A 16,455-nucleotide genomic window follows, 5' to 3' on the forward strand; every position below is an offset into this window, starting at 1 on the left:
GTGAGTGCGTGTGTAAAAGCAGCAGGATTTATATTTGACTACGATGACCTGGATGACTGAGAACCTTCAAAGACAGATATATATTTTAGTTCTGCTGAGCCAAATAAGACAGGTCAGGGTGAAGAAGTGACAGCCAAAGAAAAGCTTACCACAAAACGGAAAAGTTATGACAAATCAGAGTATAAGGCAAAAAGAAAGTGCAGCTTTATGGTTTCATGGACAAAATAATTTCTGTGGCTGCAATATGACGAGCTAAATAACCAGGGCTGCACATAAGTGGTCCGCAGGTGCGCATTCGCTGTCAAAATAAAAAACACGCACAAGGGTTAGGGTTAAATTTAAAAACTGTACTTTTGAGTTAAAATATATATTTATAATTTTAATAAATGACAAATTAAAAAGGCATGAACATTTTTTTTGTATGGAAAAAATATCGAACCGTGACACCAAAGTATCGAACCGAACCGAACCGTGAATTTTGTGTATCGTTGCACCTCTAATATATATGTGTGTGTGTGTGTGTGTGTGAGTAACAACTAAAGTTACATCCTGCGGTTTTGTTCCAGGAATCTGTGGTTTCCTCGGCCCCACTTTTCTCAACGTGAGATCAACTGTAATACCTAAAACATTATTCTTGTTACAAGCAAGCTAAACTCTAAAACCTAAAACAGTTTCCATAAATGTCCTTTAAAGTTTAAGCAAAAATTCTAACCAATAATGGCCTGCACTGATGACAATTAATTTAACATATTTTATACATCCCTCTGTTGTGTCTTTGATTATTTGAATTTTAAAGTCTAGCTTACCAGAGGATTTGAAAGAATTCTTGAGGTAACTATTTATTTTTACTATATACATATTTTTCACATTTTTTGTGTTGAATTTGTTACCCTGCTGTGACAAACCTGAAGCCTGCAAAAAACGTCTGCGATTTAATCAGCTTGTGAAGCTGCAGTCTGGACAGAAAAGCCTGTCATCGCATCTGATTAATACACAGCAAGAAGATAGATAGGTCTTTAAGTACCACAAACACAATAGACAAATATATATATATATATATATATATATATATACACATATTATTTAGTCAGATAATGTGAAAACATACACAGACTAAAAAATTACCACTGCAAACAAGACAAACAGATGAAGTTAAGAGAAAACATCTAATTACCAACCCCAACAACTGCGCTATGACTACTAACCATGGGCCTATTGGGCCTGTTCAGAGTTGTCATACTTATTTTACTGTGGCAATTTCTGAACAGCATGGGTTAAAAATAGGCTAAAGAAAGTCAGAGTGAAGAATTTGCGTGCTGAAGTGTGTCAAGACAAAAAGACACAGATTAAAAAGAGTAAAGAAAAAATGCAGCATCAAATCTCAAGAAGACGAAGAAAGCCCCAGCAGTTGTTCTGGTTGGAATTTTTGTGGTTTTGGTGCAAAAGTAGGATAAAAACAAAAGCTACAGAAACATGTATGCTGACAGCTGACTTTATGGTTTGGCTTATAACTGTGATAAATATGTCAAAGTGTGGAAGGATTTCTTTCATACTACTCCACAGCTTTGTCACATTTGTAAGTGGGACATGCTGCAATCGAATGCAAGAATTTCATAAAGGCTGGCAATAAAGGTGTTGGATCTGCTATTTTCAAAAAAAGAAGAAAAAAAGTAAGATATGGCCATAAAAACATAGTCAGGTTTTTCAGCTGCATGACAGATTCTTAAATATAAGGTGCTTTTCCATTTAAGGCATTTTGCTCTTGCCAAAACATACAGTTACATGAACAGATAGATCACTATATAATGCATATATGATATATATGATATATATTAAATATATATCATGGTCATGGTTTTGTAGCTTTTGCTATACCCTGGTGGAAATCTGGGAAAACAGACATTACTAAGTGTTTCAACCAGACAATACAGAAATATTGAACCTAAACATCAAAATAATACCAAAGTTCTAATAAGCTGGATCTAACTTTAATCACACCACACAGTGCAACCAATAAAAGCATGAAAATCACATTACAGTGAATATAAAAGCTAACATTTATATCAAAGCGAACAAGTTGCATATAGAGTGCTGTCAATGGCAAACAGTCAGTCAGACTAGTTAATGGAAGCTGAAACAGGAAGGAGTGCAGGAAGTGGAGGAGTAATCATTGCATGCTACTGGAGGATGGAAAAGGGGAAGGGAAGGAGAGAGCAGCCTCTGGCATCAGCTTCAGAGAGGATAGGGGGTTATTTTTAGAAAGCCCAACAAACCAATATGAATACAAGAGAGCATCGGGAGGGGCGCTGGCCTGTCTCAGTTCACCCTGAAATTCTCCTTTTGTTAACCTCTTGTCTCTGAGCAACAGTCAGACACATCCTAGTGACATGATCTAAATGTCTGCTGCTGATACTGATGCTGACATGTCTAATGTGACATCATGGGAGATGAAAGGTGCTCAGGGGGAGGGCACATTAAAGGCAGAGAAGGAGAGATAAGTTGAGAGAAAATGCAGTGAGTAGCATTGGATCTTGTAAGGCTTTTCAGGGTTGGGGGGGCAAGAACATAAACCGAGCTGACCCATGTGTCGTTTCTGCAGTTATACCAGTTTTCCTGTGAACTGATCCTTATGCTGTCCTAAGATAGGCAAGGCTAGGATCTTGGAAAGACAGGTAAAGAAAAGAGGCAGTGGGCAGAATTGGAGGGAGATGCAGCAAAAAGGAGCCCCTTTACCTGATGCTGTTGCCAGGGGGCTGCCTGATGAGGCACGGGGACTACAGGAGGATGGAGCACTAATGGAGGAGGAGGTGGAGGGGGGGTTTATGGAGGAGGGGCTACTGACAGTGGTGGCAGAGCTGATGACTGGGGGGCACTCTGAACATGCTGCTGTTGGATGCCGCTGAGGGCCCCGGCCAGGCCCTGGGGAACGGCACGGGGGGCAGGCACCCACCTGAGAGGCCGTCAGGGCTGGGACCAGGTCCAAGGCCGGTTTTGGCGGCAGCTGGGGTGTGGCTGGTTTTAACCCAGCCCCAGGGGTGCGGCTGCTGTCCCCCACTCCCTTGATGGGTGGATGAGGAGGAGAAGGTGTCTGGGAAAGCCCTGGCTTTTTGGGAGGTATAGGAGGAGGGTTTCCCCTGTCGATCCTGGCCACCGTGGGAGACTTGAGGCCAATAGGGTGGCTCAGGCGGCTGGGAAAAGGGCCTCCCTCTGAGGCAGAATGGGGCAGGCCTGGACGCAGGGGTCCAGTCCCTCCTGCAGGAGGGCTGGTGAAGCGTGAGAGGACCTGCGTGACGGTGTGACGTGCTTGCTGCTTGGCAGCAAAGTTATCGCGGTTGGTGGGAGAAAGGTCACGAGCTGGAGGACTCTGGGATGCCGTGCCATTTTGGTCCTGTTCCTGGAACTTGTAGCGGGCAGCCTGGACACGGGGACTGACCCCGCTGGGTAAGCCGTGGGGGGCATTGCCCTCTGAGCCATTTTCTGTCTGTGCCAGTCCTCCTGAGCTGCTGTGGACGATCCCCCGGCCAGTCGTCTTTGGCAGGCTCAGGCCCACATAGTTGGCAGGGGTTGGTTTGACAGGTATAGTGAGAGGGGACTTCTTAGGACCCTCCACCTCTGTGGGAGGCAGGTCCGTTTGGCAAGACGCTGTTCGAGAACTAATGGGCTCTGTAGCTACAGAAACAGACGTCAGAGCTTTAGGTTTGGGTGGCGTACTGGTGGCAGCAGCAGGTTCTGGTCTACTAGCAGCAGGCAGACCAGCTCCATCCTTGCCTTCACCCCTTTCAGTCCTGAGCTGCTCCACCTGCTGCCGCAGACTCAGGCTTTCTGACTCCTCACGGCCCAGCCTTGCACGCAGCTGTTCACGCTCCGTGTCAAACTCTGACAGCTGCTTCTCCATCTTTGCCTCCATCTGTTGGCTGCGCTGGCGCTCAGAGCTCAACTCCTCCTGGAGTCGGCCAGAGGTGCGACTCTCCTCATCCAGGCGAGCCTGGAGTTCATCAAAGCGCTGTGACTCCTCTACGACCCGTGTGGCAAGCTGCTTGCACTCTCGGACTAGCATCATGACAATATGCTTGTTCTTCTCACGCTCATCCTTCAGCTGTGCCGTCAGCTTGCGGTGCTCCTGCTCTAAACTCTGGAGCTGCAGTTTCTCCATCTCCAGCTGAAAAAGAAAAGAAAAGACACACGAGGTCTGAGAGCAGTATTACAGATCACAGACATTATAGCTGAAACTTGAATATATACACAATAAGAAACCAAGAAAGAAATCACGCTAAGTAATTCAGGTTACATGTGTGCAGATACAAGAGGATATAATTTACCTCTACAACGTCTTTAGTGACAGTATTACAAATCAAATCAAATCAAAATCAAATCAAATCACTTTTATTGTCACATCACATGTGCAGGCACACTGGCACAGCACATGCGAGTGAAATTCTTGTGTGCGAGCCCCACAAGCAACAGAGATGTGCAAACACAACAACACAAATGAGCAGAATACAAGAATGGCCAACCTGAAACTAATAAATATATGTACAATATATAATAGTGTATGCATTTCTGGATGTGTATACTAAATATTTACCTGTGTGTGTGTGTGTGTGTGTGTGTGTGTGTGTGTGTGTGTGTGTGTATACACATTTTTACAAATTAAATAGTAAAAAAAATAAATAAATAAAAAAAAAAATAATAATAATAATAATAAAATATATAAAATATACAGAGTTGAATATGTGCAAAACAAGTGGCATTTATATACAGTATGGAGTGCATAATGTTGAAGTTCCAGTAGTGAAGCTGAGGTGTCTATGACGTGTTCAGCAGTCTGATGGCCTGGTGGAAGAAGCTGTCTCTCAGTCTGCTGGTACGGGACCGGATGCTGCAGAACCTCCTTCCTGATGGAAGCAGTCTGAACAGTTTATGGCTGGGGTGACTGGAGTCCTTGATGATCCTCCCCGCTTTCCTCAGGCAGCGCTTCCTGTAGATGTCTTGGAGGGAGGGAAGCTCACCTGCAATTATCCGTTCAGAGCACCGCACTACTCTCTGGAGAGCTTTGCAGTTGTAGGCGGTGCTGTTGCCATACCAGGTGGTGATGCATCCAGTGAGGATGCTCTCAATGGCACAGTGATAGAAGGTCCTGAGGATGCGGGGGCTCATGCCGAATCTTTTCAGTCTCCTGAGAAAGAAGAGGCGCTGCTGCGCCTTCTTCACTGTTTTGTTTGTGTGTACTGACCACGTAAGATCCTCAGCCAGATGTACTCCAAGGAACCGGAAGCTGCTCACTCTCTCCACAGCAGCGCCGTTGATGGTGATGGGGGTGTGTACTTCTCTGCACCTCCGGAAGTCCACTATCAACTCCTTTGTCTTTGCGACGTTGAGGGTGAGATGGTTGTCTTGACACCAGTGGGTCAGGGCGCTGACCTCCTCCCTGTAAGCCGTCTCATCACCGTTGGTGATAAGACCCACCACTGTAGTGTCGTCCGCAAACTTCACAATGATGTTGGAGCTGTTAGTGGCTGTGCAGTCGTAGGTGTAGAGTGAGTACAGGAGAGGGCTCAGTACACACCCCTGTGGAGCACCAGTGTTCAGTGTGATGGGGGATGAGGTGATGCTGCCCAGTCTGACCACTTGGCGTCTGTCAGACAGGAAGCTAAGGATCCAGCTGCAGAGGGAGCTTCTCAGTCCTAGATCCTGCAGTTTCCTGTCCAGCTTCGAGGGAACGATGGTATTGAATGCTGAGCTGTAATCTACAAACAGCATTCTCACATACGTGTCTCTCTTCTCCAGGTGTGACAGGGCAGTGTGTAGTGTCAGGGCTATGGCATCATCAGTGGACCTGTTGTGGCGGTATGCAAACTGTAGAGGGTCCAGTGAGTCGGGTAGTGCAGAGCAGATGAAGTCCCTGATCAGCTTCTCGAAGCATTTTACCACTGGGCATGTGACATAATGACAATTCACTGACATCTTTAAAATAAATCAGTTGCGATCAAGCATACCACAAAACTCACAGATTGTATGTGCTGTACAAGCTCAGTAAGCGTCACACGTATGTCAAATATCCAATCCCCAGCTCACACCTCACCAGCACCATGTCTTTGTTATGATCTTATAAAGCAATCTGACACGTCTTTTAATACCATAGTAAACTTCAGGTTCAATAGCTGAACCTGAATTGAAAATCCAACTGCTTACATTCTGAGGCAATGCAGCACCTCAATTGCAAATGCATTAATAAATCAAACAAAAATTGAACCTTTTTTTTTTTTTTAGGAGAACAGGGAACATAGTTTAACCCAGATTAATCAAATCAGCCAGACAAAGTAGCTGAATTAAAACAGACAGACAAGACAGGTCTTATTCCTCTACAGGGTGGTTGAATTTATGCGTCTCTATGTCAGAGTCTCTACACACGGTTGAATTTCGATGACTTGTCAGACCAGCGGCCTCTATATCTGGAGCATCGCTGCTATTATTAGCTCAGAGTTGGCTTCACAGGGGGGGCTTAACTGGGGCTCTCGACCCAACTGACCCCATCTCTCTAACAAGCCCCAAACAATAGAGCTGACACTCTGCAGCTCCTATCCCAAGTGAGACCCCTCCCAGCCTTAGCTAACTCCTTCACTCCTGCTGTTCCAAACCATCAGGGAATAGATATCACCACCAGCTGATGTTGAGGAGAAGTAAGGGCTTTATAAGCAGGAGGAGAGCCAGGGGAATGCCAGTTGTTACTCAAAAGGAGGTGTTACGACTAGCTGCTAATTGGGTGAGGATTATGTCTGCTGTAAGTCAGCCTAATGCCTCAGAAAAACATTTAGGAACGCTGTACATGTCGAAACACACTGGGAGGACTAGATTAAAACCATGTGGGATTAAGATAACTCTGTAATATGCATGACTCCATGTCTCCGATTAAGGACAACTTGAAAAAGCTACAGTCTTTTATTATATTCATTTCTAAATGGTTTGGCGTATTGTAGACAATGGTGTAACAGACAGAATACTTTGCAGATAGAAAACTTCCCAGCTTTAGATTTCTTTAAATTCCAGATTCAGACTCACACCCCACCAGCACCATACCACACCAAGTTTTTTTTTACTGTAGGTGTGATTTTCAATTATCTTATAGATTGTCTATGATGATTTTTTAAATTACTGCTATTGCTAACAGCACTCTTAATACAAGTGGGCTACAAAGAGTTTCCAGAAATTTTATACTATGCCTACAGATGATACAAATTGTTATGTAAAATCTCTTTATACAGGTTAATGGTGGTCCTTTAAAGTGGCAGTAGGGTGTTAGTTGTAGGGTTGGATAGGGTCTTTCTCCAACTTCATGACTGATTCATGGAGAAGGAGATAGCAGGACTTGGGGATTGCCTTTATTATTCCCATGAACAAGTTCAGAGTGTGTTATGTATTAACTGCGTGATTGTCTTCAGCTTGGCTAAGACCTCATGGATAATTCAGTAGCTTACTCACAGGAGGACAACAGAAGTGGAAACAGACGGAGGGGATAAAGATAGCACGAACTAGCCAGGTGAAATTCACTCTACCCAGCAACCAGAAGATCTCTCCAAGCATGCTAAGCCTGTGTCTTTTAGCAGTGCTGGTTTGTTGTTGTGTCACTGGTCATTTTAAGAGTTCCAGTGAAACCTGCCTGACACATTTGCTGATTGATTGTTTGGCTACAACTGGGCAATCAGTGGTGATATGGTGATTTATTATACACCAAAAAGAGTACACAGCTTCCACCTTAGAAGAGGATGCGCTCTTCTAGTACGTTGCACCAAAAATCATAATGTAGCACCACAGCAACTGCAAAAAACTTAAGGAACAATCTCATACAAATCTCCATTTCACCAATTTATATTCACCATGTCAAATGAGAGTACATTGCTGTCTGTTGTTGCTTCTTTTATATTTAAGTGTGTTTTGGGGGGCTAAAAAGAAGCAAAACCGCTGTAGTTCAAAGTCATACAACCATGTTTCTCAGCAGTACTGAGAGTGGTTTCACAGGTGAAGTGGTGCACTTTCTGTTTTCAGGCCAAACTGTCTTGTGAGAATATTAAATCTGCCATGTGATGCACTGTGCAATCCTAAGAAAATAACCATAATTTTCAGTTTTACTCAATTCCAGAAGACTCTGCAAACCTAACTGTAGAGAACACTACAAAAATGGTACATTCCAAATCAAAATACCAGTCTTGGCATTGTGGTACAAATCACATGGTTAATTAGGAGATAGGTGAACTTTCTGGCGGCTCCATCACTCAGTCCGCATTTCTTATTGTTTTGTAACATTTCTAAAGGCATAACCAAAGAAACCAAAGAGCTTCACATGGTGAAGAGATGCAGTATCCATAAAAGTTCGGTGCAATTTACTTATTTGGGACCAAACTAGACGCAGAAAACCCACGACAAGTAAGTGATCCTTTAAAATAAGACCAGAGTGGACTGAAATAAAACCTCAGATGTTGTGGTACAACTCAATGAAACTGTTGTATAGTAAAGATGATCAATTTATTATTAAATTATTTTTATTTTAATTATTTCTATTTATTTAACCAAAATATCACCAGAAGCTATTCTCCTGCCCTTTCATAAAAACACTTTTTTTCACCAGTCCTTTTGACATTTGACCAAAAAACAAACAAACAAACAAACAAACTTCATTGGTCTTTTAACTTTTTTGCAAAATTTTAAATGGCTTTAAATTCTGGGAAATTCTATATTATTCTAATTCTAATAAAATATATATTTTTTTATTTACTTTTTTGGTTGAGCTTTCCAGCAGATGGCTTCACAGCATCTTCTCATAGTTCACTGACTGGCAAATCAACCTGAGAATCCGAAGATTTTAAAAAGTTTGCTGTACAGCTGGTGTGAAACTGTTCTTCTGAAAAGCTGCCTTTGATCAGCGCCGAACATGCCTACAGTTACTGTCCCTATATAACTCGATCTTTGGTCTACTTGTCCAGAGAACATAAATTGTTTGTCTGAATCTTCTTTGGCAAACTAAATATTGGTTTCACAGTTATCTGCAGGGCATGTGATGACACTGGGGCATTGTGAGACTTCTTTTTGCATTAAACCATCTGTTTTTTGGATGAGTTTCCTGTCGCAGCCAGTCCCAGCCAAACAGATACTTTTACTGCAATCCTTTTTTAATTAATTTAAAATTCCATTCACAAACTTTTCCTCCTTAAACCCCTAAAGAGAGGTTTTAAATCTTCACCTGATGACAACAAACACTTGTCAGTAACAGAGAAACAGTAAGACAACCTCTACATGTCACAGGTTACTTCTCTCACTTCCTGAAAATGTTCTAATCTTTGCTCCTAAACTGTAACATCTGATTCTAACTTCATGGACAGAAGCATCATTTGTCATTTTTCTATTTAAGATCTGGAAAATTCAATTTCTTTTAAAAGTTACCGTTTATATTTTTATGCCAAATAATTCAACAATCCACATATGGCTGCACATTAAGGATAACGCACGCACGCACGCACGCACACACACTCTATTTAGCCAGCTTTCCTGTCAAAACACCGACTCCTACCTCTCCCTTCCTTCCACTCCTTCCTTCGTCCATACCTCCTCTCTGTGTATTTATGTGTGTGGTTACTTACAAAGGTTCAGTGTGGCTTCAAACTAAATCTGTGTTTCAGGGTTCATGGACAGGACATACACTTTAACAGAGTATTTTCTTTATTGTTCACACACTCAGTCTTCCAGCCTCATGTCTGAACACATATATGAGAGGAAAAAGAGAAACAGCGAAAATGGGACAGAGGGATAGCAGACATCTGGCTGCCCAGTTAATCAGGGCTTTCTAATCCTAAAGAGACCTCGAACAAACACACACTCAAATACACACACTGCATGTGCGTATATGAGTTTGTACACAAAAGCAGAACTGACACACCAGAAAATAGGTATTAGGTTTGCACACAACACAGACACACTGTTACTCCACTCTTCCCCCATTCATACAATACCCATGCATTCAGGAGAAACATTAATATACACAGACAAGCGTCGAATTTTCTCTTTCCCACAACTTCCTTTGGAGGATTTCAGCCTCAGAGATTTGAATTCTGTGTAAATAAACTCAATCTGTGGTCAAAGAGAAGATGCAAATAGATTTCATTAAACTTGACTGAATATAGCCACCTATTCACTACAATTTAACTTGAAACAAACATAAGCTCAGAAATTAGACATTTTGGAAAATGCGACTGACCAGTCTCTGCTACCGCAGCTACACGGCTCTAATGATGGTGGTGTTGGTTTTTCTGCTGGTCCAGCTCACAATGAAATATCTCAGTAGCTTGCAGTTAAATTCTCCAAACTTTCACCGTCCACAGGGCACGATTCCTGATTATCTTGGTGTTCCCTTGGGTTTTTTCCTAGCAGCACAACTTCAGTTTATGACAAGATGATTTAAAAGAAAAAAAAAAAAAAATTGTGCCAGCCTTGGCTTCACTTGAAGACTAATGCTAAAAAGCAGTAATGCTAAACACTGCAGTATTATTGCTGGTAAGTAAATGATGTGAGCTCAGAGGCAGCTTAAGACATAAATATACTATTAAGTCAATGTAACAACATAGTGACTATTCATATCTTTCAGTCATATGACCAATGCAGAACCGATGACAAAACATGGTTTAACATACTAGAGCATTTGCTTCAAGACATTGTAGATCACCTCCCAACCAAAGAAAGTCCATGAACAAGCTACAAATTCTGACGCACATACAGCTCCTTCCATTTAAAGGCAAGAATTTTTTTTTATATCAAATCCAAAGTAATACTTTTGGAAAGGATACAACACAAATTTAATCAAAGCTTCTTTCACGCGTTCAGATTTAACAACCATTCGGCATTTTGGACACACAAACCTTGTAACTGTCTGGCAGCACAGGAAACACTGTTCTATGTGTTTCCCTCCTATAATGATTGGATATCATGTGACATTTATCAATGGGCAGTTCATGAACCTCTTCTAAATGAATAATGTCAACATTTGTTTGACTAATTATACAATAAGCGGTGCTGCAGGAAGCAACACCATAAATAAATAAATGCGCTAGTTGCTCTTTAATCCATTTTGTTCCGACGCCATGCAGCAGCTGATAATCGTTCCAGTAGATTCAGTTCTCCAAAGCATTTCTGCACAAGGACTGTTTACAAAACAAAAATCCAATTAAGTTACAGTAATTATTGTCAATGCCTGCAGTAAACATCCTGAGACGTTTAGCTTCCACTGTTGTGTCTGGTTGGGAGTTCTGGTTTAAAAAAGCAGAAGCGAAGAGATTGGATCTCATGTGAGAAATTAAATCTTTCCTTAGCAACCGTACAGGTGGCGTTTTAGTTTCACGGTCACAAGGCCATGCACTCTCTATTTTTGTTTTCAACTCCAACCTTCTCCACCAACAGAAATCCCCCCCCAGCAATGTCTTACCCTTTTCTGACGGCTTTCGGCAGCAGCCAGCTGGGCTGACATGCGTTCCTGCATCTTTCTGCAGTGTGCCATGACGGCCTCCAAGATGGAGATGGGGCTGGACCCTAGGGGACGCCGTTCCTTGTCTCCTCCGGGGACCCCGCCTTCGAAGTCCCTCTGAAGTGCCAGGTAGGGGTCAGTCAGGCTGTAGTGGCTGTACCGTTCTTGAAGAAAAACCTCCTTCCGCTGAGCCTGGAGGGGATATAGAAAAAAGCAGAAAAGGTGCTATTTAACTTGTTTACACTACATGAGTAAAATGATTTTGATGAAAAATAATATATAGAATGTTTCCAGGTTTTCAACCAGAATCACACATATAATCTCATACTGTAGATATGTTATAGAATTAGCGTACAACCAGAAAACAGTGCGTTAACTAACAGTACTTTGACATTGGTATAATGTAAGACAAAAACAAAAAGCCTTTGATAAGGAATGACGTTCTCTCCTTAACCTCATCCAGTGACCTAGATCAAAAGTGTACGTGTCGAAAAAGCACACGGGGTAACAAGATGAAAGGCGTCAAACTGTGGTTTATTTTCTTCACTTTGTTAAGCATTTCTCAACTTTTATTTGGAGAGCTCTCTGCTACCCATGGGAAATTTATGTCCCAAAGAGGTTGAAGCTCAAGCAACACTGAAACTTTATTACTTGACAAACTCGTCTGGTCCCGTGGCCATCATCAGGGTCAGTTTGTGTCCCAAACAAACTCACCCATAATTACATTACAGTAAATAACAGCTAACGAGCAGGAGAGGACATATTTACGGTGATTTGGAGAGCTCAAAGCTTTTACCAGTCCACCATTAACACCCAACCTACCCCTACACAGTGCTTCAAAAAACAAAACAAAACAAAACAAAACAAAAAAAACAACAAGCAAAATAAAAGGAAGCTCAGGCCATGCTGTGGAACTACGAACCAACCAACTCTTCCCCCCTAAATGTTATTACCCCAACCGCATGACTCCACAAGCATTCAGCACTGAAGCAGGCACAACTGCGCTCAGGTTACACTGGTACATGGCGATGGGAGATACCTCTGACCAGCTCGGAAGACTGTACACACAGGAGGGCTGTGGTATAATAAGAGAACACGGCTATACTGGCATGACTGTTTCCATTCTTAATTGAAAACATGGTGTCCCTTTGCAGTTACGTAGAAGATCCTTTGCTAACTACAAACTTCAAGCATGGCTGAAAATCTTTTCAGCTGCACACTCTAATGTTTATCATTCATCTTCCAGCTTTGGACTTCCAGTAGAATGTAAACAGAATGCTTAATGCTTCAGCAAATCAGCGTCCCAAGATAGCATGTCTTTCCAAACAGTATATGAATGCAGCAGACTCGTGATTGGCCAAAAAACAAAAACAAAGCTAACAGCGGTAGTAAACATCTGACTTGTTTTCAGCAAAATTTTGTCAAGTGTATACAGACACCAGGGGAAAAAAATTCACATTATCCGTGTGGCTTTAGAAAGTCTGGGTGTACACTTTTGCAGGTAAAAAAAAAGAAAAGAAGCTATCAAACAGAGCTGGCTGTACACACAGCAGGGGCAATGTGCTCTGAGTGAAGCACTAAAACTGCGACTCTACACTTGTGTTGGGTTCAGTAGTCAGTGTGTACCTATGTTAAATTATTTATTTTTTCTAGTCATAGCCACAACTTTCCTGTTTACGTTACAGTTCTTGCCAACTTATCTTTTTTGCCAGCAACCACCAGGCTGACCAGTTGCTCTTCATAGACTCTCATTTTGCAGTTGGACCGACCCTAAAGACTCAGTGTTTCCCAGCCACTGTGCCGCAGCACATAGGTGTGCCGTCAGAAATGATCAGGTGTGCCGCGGAAGATCATATGGTTCCACCTGATTAGTACTCTAATAGTGCTAATAATATATTAGTTAACAATACATTAGCATAATAGCTTGCATGCTATATTTTCAGAGAGGAATTTGTTTTTCTTGATGTATATTCCCCTGAAACAGCTCACTGCATCAAATCCTGCAGGTTATAGAGGGGAAACATCTTCTGTAAGATCCAGTGTTTTTCACAGCTGCTTCAAGCAGAATCTGGCATTTATTAGCCTCAGTAACATTACCCCTGTTGAACCGGTCTTCTTTCTGACCGAAAACAAATGACCATTGATTGGCCAAATACTGCCTAACCAAAATCCACTTGGCGGCAGTAAAGCGGCTGCAAACCTGCACAGACCATAAGTAGTGCTGAAAGAGTAATACATGTTTCAGGAATACACTGCAATAAAACAAAAGCCATCAGAGTTGGGTGAAGGTCGTCTTTCGATCTATAACATATAACTGAGTCAAGGCATTTATGAAGGACAAACCATTTGATGTGCTCTTTAAGCAAAAAGGAGGTGCCTTAATCTAAGATTTGAATTGCAGTTTTGGAATGATTTCACAGTCATGATTCATATTGATCAGCAGTAGAAAAATGGTGAGTAATTAATAACTAGGGTTACTTAAAGGGTTGGGACTTAAATTTTATGTGGGGGGAGGGAAAGCCAAGTGTAAGACAAAGCCACAGACAGCAGGGACAGAGAGGAATGAATGGCAGGACGGAGCTGCAAGATGCGTTTCCAAAGAAGGAAAAGTAAGTCTGCAGAGTCAAACAGTAACACGCTCACATAAAGAGCGCAGAGGATAGAGATTGATGGTCAATTCTAAGAGCGCTGAGGCAGGTCTGGATACTGATGGCCGACTGTGAGCAGGCCAATATAAACATGCCCCCGAGGAAAGGTAGGTGTGCGTGACAGAGAGGAAGAAAGAGCACGAGGAACCGAAGAACAACAACAAAAAGACCGTGTGGAAAGACTGGAAAGAGGAAAGACTTGAGAAAAAGCTGAATTTTCTCACAAACACTTCAAACATGAAGATAATACCTGCAGGAATAATTTGCTACTTTCAATAAACTTTGAGTTGACATTAAAAACCACACTTATAACTAAAACAAGCAGTTTTCTGTATTTAATTTAATTCTAAAGTGTCTATAAAATGGTTCACAGCTGTTAAAAACTCAAAATTCATGTCTTTAACCTTTCAAAAATCAAAAATTCAAAAATAAACCATCCAGAACACAGAAATCAGCAAAGTGCAGAAAATGGCACCAGTGTCACATTCTTCAGTTTCCACACCAGAGGGAAGATTTTAGTTAAAATGGATGAATCTTAAAAAAAAAATCTTAGTAAAAATACTTATTACAATATATTTTCTACTCTCAAAAATCTTTATTAACATCAGCTGGGTGAGTACTCGGAGTTTTGACCTCATACCATAGCTGCTTATGCTCTGAAGCTACATAATCCAGCTTCAGTGAACGTATCATCTAAACCATCTTAAGGGAATCCATCTGTAAAGCTCAGCAAGAAATAATTAGGAGCAACGTAGCGCCATCTTTCAATTCAATTTTATTTATATAGCACCAAATCACAACAACAGTCGCCTCAAGGCGCTTTAAACTTCCCTTCACCTCTCAGGATCTCCCTGTAAATGCTCACATAGAACCAGGGGCCATTTAAGTCCAGTTCAGTCAGTCAGCGGCTCTTTATGCTCACATTAGGAACATTATTTATCAGGCTAAAGGTTTTTGGGTGGTTAGGTGAGCATTCCCATTAAATATGAGTAAACTATTCATTTCACAAGCCTCAACTTGCTAGCATGTTGTTTCTTTCCTTTCTCATTATTATTAAAAGAGCCGTTTATGATACGTGAGTAGTTCAACAACTTTTTCCTCAATCACCTCTGTTTTCCCTTCGTATTTAAACCTGTGAACCAGATCATCAAGATTTCCTGATTGGGGGCGGGGGCTCAGGATCGTAGGTCACCCTATTTACAGAGTCAGGGCTTGGACCAATAGCACGAATCCTTTGAGACCTCTTCAGCTGTCAAATGCTAAGCTCCCCCGAGGCTCTTAATTCCATAGATACATTGATTATCACAGGGAAGCTACAACATACAATAGGCTTTGAAGGGTATATGCTTTAGGAGCAAATCCATTGATAAAAAAAATCTGTTTTTCTTTTCTTAAAAAAGATAAAAATTTAACCAATATGTTCTGGTCACCTGTTTGATAATGCTGATGAATAATAGTGGAGACAATATTAAACATATTCTTAGAATAAATGTTTGTAATAAACATGCTGAAATAAATTAATAAAAGTAGGGCTAAATCACCCTTGAACTGTAAGTTTCCAGTGACTTTAGGATGTAAATATGGCTAACATCCCTATATTTTAGTTACAGTACATGTCATGAGCCATACCCCTGAGGTTTACTAAGGTTTAAGATAAGATGTTTATATATTCTGGTTTGGGAAAAACAGAGGGGTGATTATGCGCTAGTAACTCTAGAGTATTTACTAGTGTAGCATTGGTGGTATGCTATGAGTGAGATGTCAGTATTATTAGCATCAACCTTTATAGGCATGCTGCACTCGCTGGGAGATGGGGTTCAAAATTGTGGCCAGAAAAAGAAAGATGGTCTCAGAAGAGCAGTAGGGATGGACTAGAAGAGAAGGACAAAAAAGGAGAGTTGTAATGAATAAAAATCAGGGAAAAAAAGAGAGAAACACTGAAGTGAAGGAGGGAAAGAAAAGATCTATTTGAAAAGAAATCTGGAGAGGGCAATCCAGACATTGCATGGTGGAGAAAGAAGCAGCATGTATTCTTGTGACTATCAAGTCAGCAGTTGGCTCCCAACTCAATCCATATAAAAAACAAAAAATTCAAACAGAGGAGCTGTTCATGTCCGGAAGAACACACACAAGCGTTAGACCAAAATAGAGGGATGTGCTTTGAGGGCACTTGATTTGAGTGTGTGTTGCTTGAGATGCTGCTTAGCTCGGGAGTCAAAAAAGGGGTGTGATAAACTGATAAAAAACTACTATTCACATGATTCATGAACACCTGGATGGGAGGTATATCCTAAAAGGCTT

At 41.6% G+C, this 16,455-nt stretch overlaps 1 protein-coding gene across 1 annotated transcript in view; it reads right to left on the bottom strand.

The window, feature by feature from the left end:
* The window catches only part of cttnbp2 (cortactin binding protein 2), a 101,482-nt gene that overhangs the window by 47,575 nt on the left and 37,452 nt on the right, over window positions 1–16,455 (bottom strand). The window contains exons 3-4 of the mRNA XM_085283055.1: window positions 11,468–11,698; window positions 2,734–4,159 (exon numbers count right to left, since the gene is read on the bottom strand). Coding sequence (XP_085139181.1) covers window positions 2,734–4,159; window positions 11,468–11,698 — 1,657 coding nt within the window. The remainder of the gene's footprint in view (window positions 1–2,733; window positions 4,160–11,467; window positions 11,699–16,455) is intronic.

This window comes from Mchenga conophoros, linkage group LG7, assembly GCF_057382185.1.
Source record: "Mchenga conophoros isolate Kocher_MC1m ecotype Shallow Benthic linkage group LG7, M_conophoros_male_GT1.1, whole genome shotgun sequence".
Classification (NCBI taxonomy): Eukaryota; Metazoa; Chordata; class Actinopteri; order Cichliformes; family Cichlidae; genus Mchenga; species Mchenga conophoros.